The sequence below is a fragment of the Solanum dulcamara genome, chromosome 5 (assembly GCF_947179165.1).
Source record: "Solanum dulcamara chromosome 5, daSolDulc1.2, whole genome shotgun sequence".
Lineage (NCBI taxonomy): Eukaryota > Viridiplantae > Streptophyta > Magnoliopsida > Solanales > Solanaceae > Solanum > Solanum dulcamara.
The window spans coordinates 71331442-71352392 of NC_077241.1; the positions used below are offsets into that span (position 1 = coordinate 71331442).

General features: G+C 32.0%; 1 protein-coding gene and 1 pseudogene across 1 annotated transcript; one reads left to right on the forward strand and one right to left on the reverse strand.

Moving 5' to 3' along the window:
• The first annotated feature begins 12242 nt into the window (after nucleotides 1–12242).
• Nucleotides 12243–18560, forward strand: LOC129889603 (cyclin-dependent kinase F-4-like). Its single transcript, XM_055964984.1, has 18 exons — nucleotides 12243–12485; nucleotides 13737–14118; nucleotides 14205–14788; nucleotides 14880–14958; nucleotides 15049–15117; nucleotides 15196–15285; nucleotides 15367–15505; nucleotides 16208–16310; nucleotides 16395–16447; nucleotides 16520–16586; nucleotides 16730–16838; nucleotides 16927–16992; nucleotides 17141–17209; nucleotides 17301–17364; nucleotides 17449–17562; nucleotides 17764–17795; nucleotides 17914–17995; nucleotides 18127–18560. Exons 3-18 carry the CDS (start codon nucleotides 14781–14783, stop codon nucleotides 18333–18335), a joined length of 1353 nt encoding a protein of 450 aa, XP_055820959.1. The 5' UTR covers nucleotides 12243–12485; nucleotides 13737–14118; nucleotides 14205–14780; the 3' UTR covers nucleotides 18336–18560.
• Nucleotides 18561–19730: 1170 nt separating this feature from the next.
• Nucleotides 19731–20743, reverse strand: LOC129890733 (uncharacterized; annotated as a pseudogene).
• Nucleotides 20744–20951: the final 208 nt, after the last annotated feature.

Below are 20951 nucleotides of genomic sequence, written 5' to 3' on the forward strand. Positions count from 1 at the left end.
TTACTTGTTTTATAATTATTCAAAATTGGGTTAAATTGGACTAAGTTTAATATATATTTTTTCATTTGACATGAATTTGAATGAATTTTGTAGTGTCATATAGTTGGCATGGAATATGCACTATGTGAACATCAAATGGCATGAAAGTTACATGAATTTTGGCTATATTTTGGCATGAATGTGTACTCTGTCAACCTAAATAGCAGGAAAGAGACTTGACATAAAAATTACATGTAATTTGTTTAAACTTGACATGAAAGTGACATGTAATTTGTATAGACTTGACATAATGGTATGCAATGGGTGTATAATGAATATATAAACGACATGTAATTAGTATGAAAGTCACGTGATTTGCTATAATGTTTATATATTTGGCATGAAGTTTGGTATTAACTTTCAATTATGTTGGAATTAACTTTCAATGAAATTAGTATGAATTTGTCTTTCATTACTGTCTCTAAACTTGTATAATTTTGATATTTTTTTGTAGTTTTCGTAAAGTTGATATGCAATAGTTATTATGTGCATTTTATTAGACTGTAAATGATATAAAATTGACATAATATGTTGAGATATAAATTTTCGAGAAAAAGAGAGATACCCACATTGGAAGAGAAAAGTATGTTGATTTTCAAATGAAGGAAATTATACATTACGTGCAGCACATGTCGTCGGAAGGGACACAATAGGACGATATGTTAAAATTATTCTGCTGAAAATTAGTCATAATTTATTTGTGTTTTAATTTAGTTGTTTAATTGTGACAAACACATATTTTGATGTTTTTGATCTTTAACTTAATGAATTCTGATTTCAGAATATTTATTATGTGTAATACTTAGAGCCCGTTTGTATGAGCTTAAAAAAATAACTTTTATGTATGAAGTGTTTTTAGAACTTTGAAGTGTTGAAAGTTATTTTTATAAATAAGCAGTTGAGTATTTGGATAAAAGTGCTTATGATGTGAATTTTAGGTTAAAAGAATAAAAAAATGTAGTTTGGGAATTTAGTTAAAATATAAGGGATATAAAAGTAATTTTCATGATCAAAGAAAATGACTTTAAGCACTTTGGAAAAAAAAGTTAGGAATCCTAACTTTTCATTTTTGACTGACTTTAAGAACTTTATGGCTTAAAGTCAGCATTAGGCAAACATGTCCAAAAGCTAAAAAGAGGTTTTAAGTTGGTCAAATCCAAACGGGCTCTTAGTCCTTTGTGTATGAATTGTTTTTCAAATATAGACTCAAAAACCAAAACTGCTTAATGTTGGTAATCATTTGGTATTCATATGGTATCCAATTGTATTCACTTGTCACGATCCGAATTCGGGAGTGATGGCACTCATCTCAATCCACCGAGACAAGTCAGCCTAATACCCAGTGAAAAATAAATGCGGAAAAATATGAAATAAAATGAACTTTAACTTAATCAAAAACATGTAAAATAAACTTAAAATACCCCAAGATTATTTTTACGTGCACAATCCACTAATACATCATCGAAGTACGAATAAAAATAACAATGTCTTTGTTTCTAGAATAAGACTAAAACATAATAAAAAAGTAAGAGGTGTCCGCTAGATGGATGTAACAGCTAACTCAACACTTGAAATGATAGTCTCGGATGTGGTAGAAAACACTAGGAGATCAAGCAGGTCTGGGCTCACAACCTACACTAGTGTAGAAGCAAATGGTGAGTACCAAACAACACGGTACTCAGTAAGTGGACAAATAAAACTAAGCAAAGCTAAATAGATACAAGTACCCGTGTCCCCCCCCCCCCCCCAACCGAACCTCCTCAACTACAACATGCATAAAAATCAGCCCAACTCTATATTTTTATACAGTAATTATATGCAGTTCATGAATACTCAGCAATAATATTAGCAATTTAATCATATAAAGTCAAATTCAGTAAACATGGAGCAATAAGAGGTGAACACAATTAACAAATATCATAAAGGTGCGATACAATGCAATAAAATGATGTATGTTTGTCCTATCGGTACACATCCGCTGAATTACAATCCAAAATTCATTGGGGACATTTCTGTCCATGTAACCTGCCACGGAGCGTTTGGCCCAACCCCTTTATTTCATATCATTTCCAGTCTCAGCACAGTATATCAGAACCAATGAAATCAATTCATGTTCATATAATTCACAATAATGACATGATATCAATAATAATTTTCACATCTCATATTAATATAAAGCCCATTTGGATGTGCTTAAAAAAAGTAACTTTTATATATGAAATGCTTTTAGAATTTTGAAGTGCTGAAAGTTATTTTTATAAATAAGCAGTTGAGTGTTTGTATAAAAGTGTTTAAATGAAAAAAATGATGTGAATTTTAGGGTTAAAAGAATAAAAAGGGTAGTTTGGAAATTTAGTTAAAATATAAGAGATATAAAAGTAATTTCCATGGTCAAAGAAAATGACTTTAAGCACTTAGAAAAATAAAGTTAGGATTCCTAACTTTTCATTTTTGACTCACTTTAAGAATTTTATGGCTTAAAGTTAGCACTGGGCAAACACGTCCAAAAGCTAAAAAGGGGCTTTAAGTTGGTTTTGACCAACTTAAAGCCCATCCAAACAGGCTCATAGTCATTTCATATGTCCAAAATAAGTCAATAATCTCATCACATTGATCACACCAATTCACGTCATTAGATTGTCATTTTATACCCCTCATCTCTATTTTTAAGGTCAATCATACAGTCAATAACCAGTCCAATTGTCATTACTCCCTAACATACAAAACAAGGAAATACTAGCATCTACAAGCTTAAATTGAGGTTTAGAAGTTCACTTGCCTAAAAAAAATCAAACAATTACTCTAGAATTTGAGTTTTCCCCTTTCGTTGAGCTTCCAACTCAATGCAATCTAATCAAATAAATAATCACAATAAGATTCTGAAACTAATAACACCCATATAACTATATGTCTAGTCTAGACTCAAAAACTTACTCAAATCTATAATTGAATTTTCTAATGTTGATGTCAAATAACATGTCAACTTTCATGTTTTTCAAATTTTAAGCCTATGATTAAGTTCCAATTTCTCTAATATCATAAATTTAACGGAATTCATATAAGATAATACAGCTAACATTTAATTATCGATCTCAATACATCAAAACTTGAATCATAGTGTGATAATAAAATCCACAATTAAAGCTAAATACACCATCTGCAACACTAACCACAAAAGGAACGAATGAACCACCCCACAGTGCATTGATTTTTCATTCACCACCATTACATCACTTCCCAATAATTATCCCATTATTATCCTATAACATTGCAATCATTACATAATAATCATCCATTTAAAATTGTCTCCAATTTTTTTTTAAACACTCCACGTACAACTTTAACATTGATAGAAGGACAATAACTTTTAAATCCATATTGATAATCATAATAGGATACCCTATATTCTATATATATATAGTTAGATATATATTTAAAAAATGTAATAGTGGATGTATAGTTTTGTTTGTTTACCTGCAAAAGTGCGATGCTTTTCTTCAATAGTCCGTCCGCTAGGGTTCTGCCCCGATTTTCTTTTCTTAAATATTTAATTATTAAAAATGACAAGTCCCACTACTTATTTTAATAAATAAAATAGTATTGAGTATTAAATAAATTAATAATTTAGCCTATCAATTAAATTAATTATCTAGAATCACCCATCAACTAATTAACCGTAGTTACCGAATAATCCAAAATTTCCAATTTTATTTTACAAAAAGGGTCTTGTATGAAAAATGGAGGAATCATTATCGAAATGACCTAACGGGTCATTAAACCACTTAAAAAGTTAAGTTCACCAATGTATACTTCCAATTGGTATTCTACTAATATCCAATTAAAAATATTAAGTCTAACCATATATGCAATTGATATCTAATTGGTATCCAACTAAAAATATAACATATAGTTAAGATTTCAACCGAGTAAGTCAAACTAAAACTAGTTAATGTTGTATCCAATTGATATATATCTGAAAAGCTCAAGTATAGCAATGTATGTAATTGGTATCTGAATAGAATTTCAAAATATTAATTCTTACTACTTTGTGTATGCAGTGTTTCTCAAATCTAAAATTCCAATCTAGATACCAATTTTAATTAAGATTTTATATTATTATCTCATTATTGAATCAAGATTGAATGAACGTTGCCATATTTCATACTGATACTGGAAAAAAAATTATGTTAATTTACAAAATTTATATAAAAAATAAATTAATTTAAAATCATGGATGAAAGCATAAAATTTGTATTGGAGACAAATAGGGAAGTAAAAAGAAGAGACGCGTGCATGAAAAAAGTTAAAAAAAAATAAATAACTAATGTGGGTATGTTAAGGGAGAAAATTGTGTGAGAATATTAAATAGAGATTTAAAAGATAAAACAGATTTAAGAAATAAGAATACTAAAAAAAAATTTAAAAATGATTTTTATTTTTTTTAAAAAAATAAATAAAAAAATGATATCAATTTTCAAAACAATAAAAAAATCGTACAAAAAAGGAGGAAAGAGAAACTAAACGAGGAGATTGATACTATTAATTAGGATATTAATTAGGAGGTTGATAACAATTAAAATAGTGTACAACTAACACTCTGTTTGGATGGTGGTTTTTATTGTTTCATAATGCACGGTACTGTATGATATGGTATTGTATATTACGATACTATGTTTGGATAGACTGTATGTTTTGCTATTGTTTAATGATAATTTTATTGTTTGGTTGACTGTATGATACTATATCGTAACTGATAAATTTATGAAAATGCCCTTCACATATCTAAGGTTCTAGTTTTTTTTCCCACGGATGTGTGATTATGCACCTAACCTTGCAAAAATGCTTTCTCGCCTAATCTTTTCCTCCAATGACTTGAACTTCCAATAAGGATGTTGTTCTCTTCTCGGGGTACAATCTCAAGAGGTTAACACGGATAATGTTGAAAATTGCATCAGGGAGAAGATAATTTCGATCATCGAATTAAAGATCGCAACTCCTAGAAGCATGAAAAAGCCCTAACCTTTCTCTTTGAAGATGATTATTTCTAGAAAGAGGGTTTCATAGACAAGGAATATCAAGAATGTGTAGAAGGTTCAAAAATTATTGTGGAGGAGAATCAGTAATATGACGGTGGAAACAGTAAATATTAGGTTCATATTTAATAAAGAATAAATGATAAAATAGAATCATTTAAAATTAAGTAAGGGTATAATTAGAAAAAAATAAGTAAATAATGGATACCACCAAATTGATGGTTTCAAAAAATGAGGGTTTTCATGATTACAAAATCATGAAACCAAACCATACTATACCATGTAATTAAAGAAATAATCAAAATAAACGTGGTTCTCTTACTAACCATATACCATATCATACCACGAAAAATCACCATCCAAACAAGTTGTAAATGGAGGAAATCAATGATTGATATATCTGGCCATTTATAAAACACTATTTAAGGAAAAATCTATTTTTATTTAATTACTTAATAAAATATAATCAATTAATTTATAAATTAAAACTAGAGCACTGATTGAATGGTAATTCGGTATTACTATTAATACATTTATTAACTTTTTGTTTAATCCATTTATTAATAAATTAATTATTGCATTATATTTTAAAATTAATTATAACTTGATAGAGTTTTACTGCTACAATTTAAAACTTATAAAATCTTGTAATAACTCAAAATATGATATCTTAATAATGACATTTCGAAAATTTTCACAATACAAAATTATTAATTAATGAGAATTATTTAATTTAGAATCTGTTTGTGCAAATGGCCCAACCTAAATTAATCAAAAGCCCAATATATATATCAAATGCAAAATTAGTAATTAATGAGAATTATTTAATTTAAAATAATTTTTCTAAAAAATAAATTTCCAGAAAAGTGTTTCTAAAAAAAAACTATTTTTGTTTGGTTACTTCATTTGAAATGTGTTTTTGATTAGCATATTATGTTTGATTCTTCTTTTTTTAAAAGTGTTGTTGAGAGTCAAATTATGAAAAAGGACTAATATCAATGCACTTTTAATATTAATATTATTTTATAAAGAGAACTTATTTTAAATATCTATAATGATTTTTTAATTTAATTTTTATTTTTAATTAAAATGTACATATTCAATTTTTCAATCAATATTATACATAGCTAAATAAGAAATATATTAAATATTAATATAATATTTAACACGATGATTATATAATTAAAAATATCAAGCAAAATAATTTAAATATCATACATACAAAAATTTACCACATAAATAAATAAATATAAGAAATATATTGATACATGTGTATATATGACAGGAATATTCTGTTCTTGAATTATTATTTTTTTGCTTCTGTTTTTGCTTTTTTAAGAAGCATAAATATTTAGGTTCTTTTCAAAAACAGAAAAACTGTTTTTACTTTAATTTAAAAATAATTTTATTAATTAATCAAATACTTTAATTTTTTAAAATAAATAAATATATTTTTAAATCAAAATAAATGCTTTGACCTTTCAACAACAACCAATTTGTTAATTAATTAGTTCACTAACACCTATAGGAATAAGACCAAACTCGTACACCTCACTATCCACAAAGCAATTTTTGACTTTTGCAATTAGCCAAATTATTTGTTACTATTATTATTGTAACGACCCATTATGTCGTTTTGAGTATTAGAAATTTTTAGTTCATAAAAGACTCATTTCGTAAATTTTTAATTGAGTATTTTGGACTTTTCGATAATTACGGTTATTTAGTTGAGAGGAAAATTTAGATAACTTATTTAATTAGTGGGCTAAAATATTAATTTAATTAATACTCTATACCAATTATTAAAGAAAAAGGATGAGATTTATAAATTTTTATACATAGTTCTTTGAGGAAAAAAAAAGAACAAAGAAGAGAACAGCAACGACGAACAGAACGCAGAAGCTGGGAAAAAAATACGGAGGGAGAAAGAAAAGAAAGAGGAAAAGAAAAATAAAGGAGAAGAGAAAAATAGGAATTTTTATTCCAAAGCGTCAAAGTAATTATTTTCATCCTTTCCATTAAATTTTTATGTGATTATGAACATATTTTTAGGGTATATTGGTGGAGAAATAACGCCGAAATAAGAAAATATGACTCTAGGGTTCTTCACATAAAATCTTGATTTGGCGTCGAATAACTATCCATTTTAGTTGAATTTTGACATGTGAGTTTATTTTATCATTAGTGAACATAATCGGAAAGAAAATATCAGATTTGACTTCAATGACTCGGGATGACCTTTTGATCCAATTTTTGATCCAAAATAAAATATAGCAATATGGTGTCATTGGATTCGTATTCTTATAAAGATTATGTATTTGAACAGATTTTTATCGTTCGAAAGCATTACGAAAGGCTCAAATTTTAAAGTGATTATTTAATTTAATTGAGGTTTAACCTAATTTTGAAATTCAAAAAAACATGGGAGTTGACAAGTTAAGTGACATCAAGATTAGGAACGTATTTATAAAATTGGGTGAGTTATTGGATCTACGTTAAACATATATATAATATTAGTGTTTACGGATTCACCTCAATAATACTGAAGAATTTACATCCCAAGCTTTTGATGATTATTGCTATCAATTGGGATAAAAATTGAACATCATGTTGCTCATGTTCATACTCAAAATGGCCTTATAGAGTTATTTATTAAGCGTTTACAATTGATAGCAAGACCTCTACTAATAAAAATAAAATTGTTAATTACTGTTTGGGGTCTGCTCTCTTACATGCAGCAACACTTGTACGTCTCAGACCGATAAATTATAATAAATATTCACCGTCACAATTAGTATTTGGTCATGAGCCAAATATAGTCTCCATGTACGAATTTTTGGTTGTGCGGTATACATGTATGTAGCACCACCAGAACGTACCAAGATGGACCCTCAACGAAGGCTGGGCATACATGTTGGGTTTGACTCACCCTCCATAATTCAATATCTTGAACCGTTGACAAGAGACTTGTTTACTTCTCGATTTGCAGATTGTTGGTTTGATGAAATAACTTTTTCGCAATTAGGGGGAGAGAAAACGAAGCCCAAAAGAGAAAGAGAAATTGCGTAAAAAGTTTCATCACTATCTCATTTTGATCCACGTACCCGCACATATGAGTAGGAGGTCTAGAAGATCATCCACTTACAGAAAATAGCAAATCAAATGCTAGATTTGAAACGGACAACTAAGTCACATATCCCTGCAGTGAATGTACCTATCCGGATTGATGTCCCAAAAGGACCATCTACTAGTATCATAGCTTCTGAATTCCAAACACGCCTGAAGCGTGGTAGACCATTGAGTTCAAAGGATAAAGATTTTAGAAAGAGAAACATGAAAAATAATAAAGATGATACTACAAAAGAACCTCCTAAAAAAGGTCAAGATTTGAGCAAACCTCATAGTCTTGTAGAAGTCAGTGATCCCCAGACTAAAGTGAATGAAGAACTTTAATAAATTCTACCGGTGATAGATAAATTTAGAGCGATCAAAAATTAGGATAAATAATATTTTTGCATATAATGTTGCACTTAACCTCGTATAATATAATGAAAGTATTGGGCCTAAATACGTCGAAGAATGTCGACGTAGATGTGATTGGCCAGAATGACAAAAGACAATTCAATCAGAATTAGACTCACTTGTTAAACGTGAGGTTTTTGGACTTGTAGTCCAAACCCCTGAAGGTGTAAAATCAGTTGGCTATAAATGAGTTTTTGTGTGAAAATAAAATGAGAGAAATGAAATTATAAGATACAAGGCACGCCTTGTTGCTTAAGGATTCTCTCAAAGATCCAGGGTCAACTATGAAGAAACATATTCACTTGTTATGGATAGAATAACTTTTCGATATCTCATTAACTTAGTTGTACATAAAAATCTTGAAATACATCTAATAGATGTAGTTACAACTTACCTTTATGGTTTACTTGATAATGAAATTTACATGAAAATTCCAAAAGAATTAAAATTGCCTGAAGCATATACTAAGTCTCGGAAGATGTACTCAATCAAATTGCAAAGATTATTATATGGTCTGAAACAATCAGGGCGTATGTGGTATATTGCCTTAGTGGTACTGATAAATGAAAATTATATAAATGATGTCATTTGTTCATGTGTTTTTATTAAGAAAACAGAATCAGAGTTTATTACACTCACCATTTATGTTGATGGCATAAATCTCATTGGAACCCTTGAAGAGGTCCAAAAGACGATTGAATATCTAAAGAAAGAATTTGAGATGAAAGACCTTGAAAAGAGAAAACTTTATCTGGGTCTGCAAATTGAACATTTAGCAGACAGAATCTTTGTCCACCAATCTGCCTACACTGAAAAAATCTTAAAACAATTTTACATGGACAAAACACATTCATTAAGTACTCAAATGATTGTTCGATCACTTGAAGTGGATATAGGTCCTTCGGCCTCCAGAAGAGAATAAAGAACTTTTTGGTCCTGAAGTACCATATCTTAGTGCTATTGGTTCATTTATGTATCTTGCTAATGTAAACATGCCTTATATAACATTTTCTGTTAATTTGCTGGCAAGGTATAGTTCATCCTAATGTGAAGACATTGGAACAGTTCAAACATATTTTGTGATATCTAAAGGGTACCATTGATATGAGTTTGTTTTATACTAGTAAAGGCTATGCAAAACTTATTGATTATGTAGATGCATGTTATTTATCATACCCGCATAAAACTCGATCTCAAATAGGCTATCTATTTACATACGGAGGAACTGCTATATCATGACGATCTACAAATCAGTCTATTGTTGCTACTTCTTCAAATCATGCTGAAATAATGTCAATTCATGAAGTAATTAAAGAATGTGTTTGGTTGAGATCAATGATACAGTTCATCAAAGAAAGATGCGGCCTGAAAAATAATGTCAAAGTACTCATAGTTATATTTGAAGACAATGCTGCGTGCATAGCTCAATTGAAAGGTGGCTTCATAAAAGGAGACAGAACGAAACATATTTCACAAAAATTATTCTTCACACATGATCTCCAGAAGAATGGTTATATTGATGTACAAAAAGTTTGTTCGAGTGATAATCTTGCAGATTTATTCACAAAGGCATTACCAACGTCAACTTTTAAGAAACTAATGTATAATATTGAAATGCGCCGTCACCAAAATATCAAATGAAATTTTCATCAGGGGGAGTGAAATACGCGCTGTACTCTTTTTCCCTTAACCAAGTTTTGTCCCACTGGATTTTCCTGATAAGGTTTTTAATGAGGCAACACTCAAGGCGTATTACCAAATGTGTTTACTCTTTTTCCTTCACTAGTCTTTTTTTCACTAGATTTTTTTTAGTAAGGTTTTAACGAGACACAATATCTATGGGTGTTTAGGATAATTATGTATATTGTCTTTTATAAAGTTATTAATGTGACACATTATACATGGACATTCAAGAGAGAGTGTTATGAAAGAAAATTAATGGATGCTCCACTTTCTTTAAGGGACCCACTAATGGCAAATTGACATGCCTATCTCCTTTATCTTCATAACTTTTTAGGCTATAAATAACCTTACGCAGATTATAATATATATACTGATTTGAAGAGTTGTCATTACTGATATTCTCTCAACTTTTTTTTTATTATCTTTTTTTCTTATTAATTGCTAAGTTATTTGTTTTATAGCGTGACCAGAATTCTATTAGTATTAATAAATTGTATGCACATGTACCACTTGACAATTATCAATTACTCAAGGTTAGCCCTACTATGGTGATCAAAATTTTGGTCAAATGGTTGTAGCTAGCTTGTCCCAAGACCACTAATTTATTTTAAAAATTCTAATAGTAAATTCAATTATTAGATTTACGAGTAAAATTCATTAAAACAAATGTGTTTTCTATCAAAAACTTTTTCTTTATTTGAACTCAAAAAATAAATTAATGTTGAAAGAGTTTCATCCTACTAATGCTTCATGCTTCTCTTGGTAATTACCCTAAGATCCTAAAGTGGATAAACAAATCAATGTCAGCAATAAATTATATATACTTATTGTTCAGGATCATAACACTAAAATTCTTTTACAAATTAAATTAGGTATAATACCTAACTTTTTGGATTTGACATTGTTTATCGATGCACAATCGTATGAGTTATTTCTAGTTTTAATTATGTTTAGATTCAAAGTTAAAATTTAAAGTTTATGGCTTTGAAATTTTAATCCTTTTTAAGTATTGATTTATAAATTAATAATTTATATGTATTAATTTTTTTTTTTAAAATAGTACATATAATATTTGAATCAAAATTACTGAATTCAATTAAATATGTATGCTGGCGATTTTTTTTAAGCATGAACTTTCTGTTGGAACAAATGTTTCAAATAATTTTAAAATAATATATTTGATAAGAGTTTTGATTTTCAGATTAAATAATGTGAATTCATAAGTTTCACTTCATTTAATTTATACGTTTCAGATTAGTTTGAAAGATGCATTTATCTTATACAAAATTTATTAACCTTTTAATAAATGTTACTCTATTTGATGAAAACTCATATGTTATAAGAATTTTTTATCCCATAAATAGTTCTTTCTCTCTCTCTTTTTATTAAGGACTAAGGAGAAGCACTTTAAAATTACTTCCTCTAGAAAATATTTGATAGATATTGATTAAAAATTGTGTTTCAAAATAAAAGAATAACGTTCTTAAATATTATTTATTGTGTGGACTAATTGAATCTCAACAATAAAATTAGTTTATTCACGAAAGAGACTTTAACTATTTCCAAAAAATATCTTGATATGCCCTTAAGTAAAAAATTTTTCATTTTAAATTGATAAAATTTATATTCATTTATATTTTAACAGTTCGAGGTTATAAAATCTTATTATCCTTGTCCTAACAGGTACCACGTAAATGAGTACCGGTTGGGTGCTGTATAAAAATTGAAAAAATACCTTCTTATTCTGTGGCCAGAAAAAATCTTATAATTTTTCAAGACCTAACTTTTATTAAAATAAAAAAAGATCTTCGATTCATTTTGGAATATTGAAAAAATCTTAACGACCACGTGAGTAATGCGTGGCACCAAATCACTACCAAGAAAGAATCATTCTTTAGTTTCTTCTCCTTCCTATATTTTTTTCTTTTTTCACAGAACAACAAAACATGGAAATTAAATTAAGGTTGAAAGGAATAAATAATAATTATGTAGCAGATTTTTTTGCCTTTTTTCTCACAAATAAAGCCAAGATTTCACATCATTATTATCATTATCAACACCATCATTATTATTATATGGTGGCTTCTTTTGTGAAAGGAGAAAAGTCAGAAGAATAATAAATACACTATTTTTTTTATAGGGTTTCGTATTAAATTTCCTTTTCCTCTCTTCTGTGGCTTTTTCTTGGTTATGCCGTTTCAATCCCAGGTAACTTCCTTTTCCTTTCTTTCCTGTTTTTCTTTATTTTTGTGTGATTTTCGTATCTGGGTGTGGATTTTCTTGATATGTTAAGGTGGGGTATTGATTTTTTGATTAGATCTGATAAAGAATTGTTTTCTATACTGTTTATGCTTTAGATATGAATATTTAGGCTGTAAAGTTTGATTCTTTATTGATTTGGGTTTGAATCTGAGCCTAAAGTTTGATTCTTTATTGGTTTGGGTTTGAGTCTGAACCTAAAGTTTGTTTCTTTATTGCTTGGGGTTTGAATCTTGTGATATTCTTCTTTTGGGTATGAGTTGGAAACCTAGTTTTCGATTTATTCGAGTGTTTGTTGTGGGTATATGCTGTTTGGGAATCTTTGTTTCTATTGGAATTAGTGCTAAGACTATTGGTAATAAGGTTTTGGTTATTCATTGTGATTTTGTTGTGGAAGGTGGGAGATTGGTTTAGGCTATATAATTAGATTTTTGTTCTATGATGAACTTATGGGAATCATGATGGTGATTCAGGCTTTAGGATGAAGTTAAGTTTTGGCTTTTTGAGCCTAACTGTATTTTGTTAAAGTTAATGGCTCTGTTGAGGCTTGGAATAAATTAGTACTCTGTTTTGAAGAACCTTGATTGTTCTTTGAGTGCTATATATATTTTTTTCCAGAGGTTCTAACTAAGGTTACAATGAAGTTCTTTGATTTTCACAGTTGTTTAAATGAGTAAGTCTTGTAGGTGTAACTAACGGTGTACCTTTTTATTTATATAATCTTGTACCACTATGTAATGAAAGGATTGTATGACTGTATGAGCCTTGAGCGACGAATTTGACATAGGTTTGTTGTTAATTCTTAATCCAACTATTTAGTTCTTGTTCCTACTCTTTATTTGCTAGATGCAATTTGTGATAGTCACAATATGATTTGGAAGGCTGGTATACAGACAGATTTGTAGGAAGGGTTATTATTACCTGCTAATGTCCTAATGATAACTTGAAGTATTGGACAACCATGAACGAGCTGATCTTTGTTTGTGCTTATCTAGGCAAGGACATTGATTGGGATACTTGATTAGTGTGTTTGCATGTTAGAACATAATTGCATTAGTGAACTTGTCAAAATGTTGCTGTGCCTTAGTCTTTCTCAAGCTTGATTTTTCTTAATTGGCTTCTATGGGTGTTTGTTCTCATTTTATTTAGTGTTGTGCCTTGGGCATACTGACCGTTTTCTCTTGGTTATGATTTTTTCAGGGTCAAGTAGACTTCAATTCAAACAGAATAATATTGTTTAGGACATGGAGCAAGTCTGCCTTTTCTCAGATAACTTTGGGTATCAAGCTTTCTCATTTCAGGAAGTTCTTGATTGGCGGTTCCTCATCCGTGGAGATTTCCTTGTTGTTTCCTTCGTCAATTGCACATAGTGAACAGCTGCTCTTGAGTGATCAGTACAGGAGACCATATGCCATTTCCACATAAGCTAGGTGTTGGATGTTTAGTGCAGTTCCACTAGTAAGCAGCACACCTTATGATGTCAATTGTGACTGTACTGTTAACTACCTCGAACAAGTTTTTTATTTCTAGCACATCGCCAATAAGACACCCATTCAGGACTCTTTGGAAACCATCCTCTGAGGTATTGCCGTGGGTTGTACTTTATTTCGTTGTAGTGCTCATATTTTCTAGTAGTCTTACATCATTTCCTGTCTCTATTCACTACAGGGCTAAATTCAGCAGAAGTATGTATGATGTTTCTATGCATTGTTGAAAATTAGTTAGCTTACTACACACTTGCTTCAGGTTTGGTAGTTTCTAGACACTTCTTCTTCACAATTCGGTTGACTGAAGACTTGGTATCAGACAGAACTGTTATTGGAGGCAAGGAGCTAATGTGGTTTTGAGAAAGAAAGGTTCTGTGACTTGGACGTATTATTCGATCTGTTGAATCGAGCTATTTGAATCTCAGTTAGCTTTGAAGTGGTATCAAGATGCACTGCAGCACTTGCCTTTGCTTGTTTTCTCTCCTCTGCTACAGTTTTGGTCTTTCTTATGCCATATATCTTACAAATAAGGCTGTGAAGCCCATCCATCCTATCATTGCCGATTCTGCCCTCATCAGTTTTGCAGAAGGAAATTAAGGGGGATTTTGCTGAATCAGCCAGGCCATAGTTCCTTTTAGTATTTTTCTTTCTTTCTTGTCCAGTCATCCTGAGACAGAACAAATCCACTTCGTTTATGTGTGTGTCGTCCCTCTACTCCGTTTAATAAGAGTCCTACGTGCTATCGAAGCCTGCTAAAATGGAAAGGTGCTGGTCTCATTTCACTTATTGTTTTTTGGTTTTTTTTATCCCTACTTCTGGCTCCTGTATGCTTATCTAATCCTTCTTAATGGTGCAGGTACCAGATAATTAAGGAAGTTGGTAATGGTACATTTGGAAATGTTTGGCGTGCACTTAATAAGCAGACTGGTGAAGTGGTAGGTTCAGATGTGCAAGGAACAACTTAGAACCTTCTGATGTTACTGAATTTTCGAAGTCCTTTAATTCTATTCATTTGTCTAACACAGGTTGCGATTAAAAAGATGAAGAAGAATTATTATTCGTGGGAAGAATGCATTAACTTGAGAGAGGTCAAGGTTAGATGATTTCCTTCCTTTTGGACATTTGTTTTTTTTTCTCTGCTGAGAATTCAATAACCGTGAATTCTTTTACAGTCTCTGAGAAAAATGAACCATCCGAATATTGTGAAGCTCAAGGAAGTGGTTAGGGAGAATGACATTTTGTACTTCGTGTTTGAATACATGGTATGTCATGGTGTAACTCTGTAATGTATATTTGCGACCATTCAGTTAACTGAATGTCTAAGTTTGAACGAGCTTTTGCAGGAGTGCAATTTATACCAGCTTACGAAGGACAGATCAAAGCTATTCTCAGAATCTGAAGTACGAAATTGGTGCTTCCAAGTATTTCAGGGTCTTGCTTACATGCATCGACAAGGATATTTTCATCGTGACCTTAAGCCAGGTGTTTTGACCTTTCCTCATTTTTTGTCTGTAAATGCTGTGGATGATGATGAAGAGTTGACTAAACAGAAACTATCTTATTGAACGATATGTACTATACTATCTTTTGTTTTCCCGTGAGAATCATTTGTCTTGAAGACATATATATCTATGGTGATGAACATCCCTGCTCCCTTTATTTTATTTATTATTTTTATAGTTTTGCTCTTCTACCATGTGATCAAGTGGTCACGAGTTCAAGTCTTGGAAACAGCCTCTGACAGAAATGCAAGTTAAGGCTGCGTACAATAGACCTTTGTGGTCGGGCCCCCCTTCCCCGGACCCTGCGCATAGCGGGAGCTTTAGTGCACCGGGCTGCCCTTTATAGTTTTGCTCTTTCTCTCCAACAGCTTAAGCTCAAATTCTTTATTTAGTGTGGGTCTTACTTGCAGTTGTCATTTTAGTTATCTTTTGAAATGTTTACTGCTTTTGGGTTGGGTTCACTGAGCTAAATATGCATTCAGGATTTATGAGTTATACTATAAGGCACCAAGGAAATCTAGAAGAGCTTATACATTTTATTTGTGTTTGTTGTGTAAATATGCATGCAGTCACGACAATCTGTATATTATAGCAGTTGAATGCATCTCTTATGTTTATGACATCATAGTTCATTCCATTGTGATCTGACCCATTTTAACATGTGATACTGGTGGTTGTGCAGAGAACTTGTTGGTTTCGAAAGATATAATTAAAGTTGCTGATTTTGGTCTTGCTCGGGAGATCAATTCTCAACCTCCATATACGGAATATGTATCAACACGTTGGTTAGTATGCCTGATCTTCTATATGTTCATTGGTCTAAATTGTTATTTTATGTTTTCCCTGATATCTGTTATGTGGTACTGCAGGTATCGTGCTCCTGAAATTCTTCTCCAGTCACCCATCTATGGTCCTGCTGTCGGTAAGTAAATACACAATATCTGTTTCAGCTATTTCTTTCTGGATGTATATTGATGATCTTTCAATACTGCAGATATGTGGGCAATGGGTGCTATAATGGCTGAGTTGTTTAGTCTTCGTCCTCTGTTTCCGGGTTCAAGGTATGCATGGTTATAATATTGATTTCTCTGCTACCTGCATAGAAATGTATATAAAAGAGGAGAGGGAGGGATGGAGGATTGTGGTGTCATTTGCAATCCATTCTGATGACAGTCAGCTGTATGCTTCTCTTCTTTGGGTGCAGTGAAGCAGATGAGATCTACAAAATATGCAGTGTTATAGGGACCCCAACCAAGAGGGACTGGGCTCAGGGACTTGAACTTGCTAGTGCTATTAACTACCAATTTCCGCAGGTAACATGAAGAGGCCTTGTGCTATTAAAGGATTTTTAATACACCCTCCCTCCCCCCTTTTGACAGCTTCCCTGGTTTTATTTGGCAGATTGCTGGTGTAGATCTCGCCTTGCTAGTTCCATCTGCCAGTGAAAATGCTATTAGTCTAATCACGGTGAGAAGTGGATAAAAACATTCATATCACACTTTTCTTAATTGTTCGCAACATTGTCATATATGCAACCTTTCTGAATATACTTTCCAAAACGGGAATGGAATATCTGATAGCTTGTCATTTCATCTTTTTCTATTACTTGCTGCAGTCACTTTGTTCATGGGATCCTCGTAAGAGGCCGACGGCGATCGATGCTCTTCAGCATCCTTTCTTCCAGGTGGCAAACTCCTTCCCTTTTTTAACTTAATGTACTTAAGTCAGTGTCTGTCTCTCTATTAAATTAGATGATATCATTTGTGATGTGGCAGAGTTGCTTTTACGTACCTCCATCACTACGCACCAAGGCTGCTGTTGCTAAGACTCCTCCTTCTGGTTTGTACTGAATTCTATATTACTAGTAAAGAAACTTGGGTTTTATTGTTGTTATGATGAACTTAAAAGGATTTTTTATTGTAGCTGTCATGCGGGGTGCGGTGGAGCAGAAGTACAAGTGGTCGTCTGGGTTGTTGCACAACCCCAAACCATGCGGCAACTTCTCAACTGTCAAGTCACAGCTGCCGTTTAATGCAGGTGACGTATAAGAATTTGAAGGATTTTACTGTGATCCTGCTAAATCAGAGGGCTAGCATTCTTTGCTCTAACCATTTAATATTCTTTCCTGCATTTAACTGTGAAAGAATCATCCATCCTTTTAGCTACACGCAAAAACGTCCTTGCCTTCTTTATTCTGATTCTTATTCAATTGTTTTCCATTGACACTTTGTGTAACAGTTGTACAAAGGAAGCTGGATATGAATTATCAGGTATCTTTTCCTTGGAAACAACCTTTTCTTATTGTTCCTATCTGGTAGACAAGACAAATGTTGTGGCCAGACGTAGTGGTATTCTACCTGAATCTAATTTCTGCAAACAATTGTTCAGGATCCTACGAGGAACGATAAATCCCTGCAAGGCTCTGTTAACCAACAACCAAAATATCGACCTCCTGGAAGGAATGTTCCAAGTGAGTCATTCAACTTTTTTTTTCCCACTAGTTTTCTTGGCCAGACCTCCCTCGAATTGGAACAAATTTCTTTGGTATAATACTTTTATTGTTGTGCCTCTAAAGCTAGTTTTTTTTTCCACGCGTGGCAGTGGTTGGTTCTGGAGTGAAGAATTTTGCCGTTCCTGATGCTGCTGAGAAGCTGGGGAACATGAGTATTGTCTCTGGCAGAGGACCTACAATGCAGCCAGTAGTTAAGCCAATGAAGGCAGGAGGGTGGCATGGGCAGCATGACTTGTTCCATGGACGGTCTAAAGAGTTTCTTCCAGGAAGAAGTTTCTCGAGGAAAGTTGCTGGATGAAGAAATGTCATTGCTGAGAGTGTCGTACATTGTTCGAGTGTTTTATTTGCAATATTAGTCTTTATGTGCATGGCTAAATTTGATGTTTGGTGAAGCCAGCAGTCTTGTGCATGCAAGTTTTTTGTTTAGTTTTTGGTGTTACTGTTACATCTACGTTCGAGATGTTTTGAATAATGTTATTTGATTGTTCAAGTTGAATAAATGTTTGCATAACTTAAGACGCTATAGCATATAAGAGTTCTTATATTTACGGCATATAGTAGGAGTATATGTATTCATTGCATCTTTTATGTATAAATGAAAATGCCCTGGTTAAAGCAGCAACAGAAACCATCTGTTGCCAGTGAACAAAACTAGGTTTTCTGCCAGTGAGCAGACTTAACTTTTCTAATAGGTTCACTACTGATATATTGACATTATATGGTGAAGACATCTAACACTTGTTTAGATGTACAAATTCAGAAAAACTGTGGGAACAAACGAATAGAAATCATAATTACATACCTCATACTAATCACCCCGAATCAAAAGGGTATGTAGCTTGGGGTGATCTAATCCCCTTTCTTCTATGGCAAATTTGGGTTAACAGGAACAATATTAACTTTAGAGGTAATAGTAATCCCCCGCAAATCAGTCTAGTCTATAACAAAGCCTTAAAATACAAGTTTATGACGAGCAAAACTATTCTCAACAAGGAAAAAAGGCTCATCTATGTGAAATGAAAACCACCAGATAACAATTTTTTAAAACGTAATATTGATGGTGCATGTACCTCCAACCCAAGTAAAGGAGGAATTTGGGGGGGGGGGGGGTGTATTCAGAGAAAAGAACAAAGAATGGATAGCAGACTACAACATGGGTATCTACATTGCTACAAACATATATATGGAAGCATCAGCACTATTCCACGGGCTAAAAATTGCACTACGGGAAACCTTAATACCTCTAATCATTGAAACTAATTGCAAAGAGCTTATTAACATGCTATCTAACAAATATTGCTCCTACCAAAATTTGATTGATGATGGCAGGTACCTACTAACTAAGGCAATAAAGGAGGTATCAATCAAGCATGTTTTCAGAGAAACTAATGGAGTAGCAGACCAATTAGCAAAGAAATGATGCAGATTAGATATTTTGGAAGCTTAATAATGTACCCCATTCCCCCTGCTTTTATTATTTCTGTATTTGATAGAGATAAGACGGGCACTATATTGCCTAGACTAGTCCCTTTTTATAATGACTCTTAAATATGTTTATTAAATAAATCCTTTATTACAAAAAAATACATTATATGGTGATAAAAAACAATATAATTTATTCCAACATTATATTCATGAAAACATTATAATACGACATATTAACGAGTAACAATCATCCCCACAAGGTGTAAAGGTCAAACCAGAAGAAAGAAATTATTATATGAATGAAGCAACTCTAGAAAGCTTTGTTTCCATACTTACAAAATTAATCATTCAACTAAAAAAATAAAATTAACTGAGAGAATGATTTATAAAAACAGTTGATTCCTCATCTGAACTAGAAAGCAAAATCTTGAATTGTTTTTTCTCCCAACGTATCGAAATCACATCATTTTCTTTCAGATTTCTCCTCTTGACAAATTCCGTCGTCCATGCTTTGACAAGATGAAAGTTATTAGTTGACCATTTCTTGAAGGTCAAATTATGCTCTGTTTGTGTATCCATATCAAATACGGTAACACCAACTCCGCCCAATCTTTGGTAAAATATGATCTGTTCTTCTTCATCCATGAAGGGTAATATGTAGTTATTCACGTCAATTCACATCGCTTTTAGTCAGTTTCTTTGTTATCCAATGATCTTCCTCCCCTGCCCTTTTGGGATTGTTCGTCTATTCTTTTGTCAGCTTGATTTTCTTGAATGGAAGGAATTTCTCTTCCCCCAATTCTTGGTACAGTGATCTTTTGGTAGCACCGTTACCCGATGCATTTACCTCCCGGCTTGATGAAGCAAAAACAGAGGAATTTTGACTACCAATGGAGCATTGCAGAGTTGTTATAGTCGAAGAGGTGTAGGGTGCAGACCCTAAAGAAAGACAGAGAACCAATGATGATGGAGTAGGAGGGGGAGTATTCTTTCCAATCGGTTTCGAAGCAGCAAGGTTTTCAGAAACTTCTGGAAACAGAGAGAGAGAGTGGGGTCTGAAGGGCTTTCAGAAACTTGTGAAAACAGAGTCAAAAAAGGTGAATTAGCATCGTCCATGCCGCAACAGTCTATAAAAGAGAAATTAACAGTACTACTGGAAGAAGACTGAGGAGGAAGAGAATAGCTAATTGGTTCGGCATCTATAACGCTGTCTTCTGAAAATGGCGGAGACATAGACAACATCAGAAAATCGCCGGGAAATTGATTATCAACGTCTTCCATGGCGTAAAAGAGAAAGTAAGCAATGTGGATAGTAATATTATGGAAAATAAAGAGTTTGAAGAACAGAGCCTTTTATAGGTTTCTTGGGGTTGATTAACAATTCATTTTGAACCAGATAAGGAAAAGGGAAGGTAAAATCATTTAAAAAAAGGTTCCCGCGTTAATTATTTCTAGTTTTATTATTGGTATAATAATTTGAGTTAAGAAT

Bases quoted from the DNA above. Each gene is read 5' to 3' on its own strand.
- LOC129889603 (XM_055964984.1), top strand. The intron at 17,210-17,300 runs GTGGCAAACTCC...GTGATGTGGCAG, and splicing joins TTCAGCATCCTTTCTTCCAG to AGTTGCTTTTACGTACCTCC. The intron at 17,996-18,126 runs GTGAGTCATTCA...CACGCGTGGCAG, and splicing joins TCCTGGAAGGAATGTTCCAA to TGGTTGGTTCTGGAGTGAAG.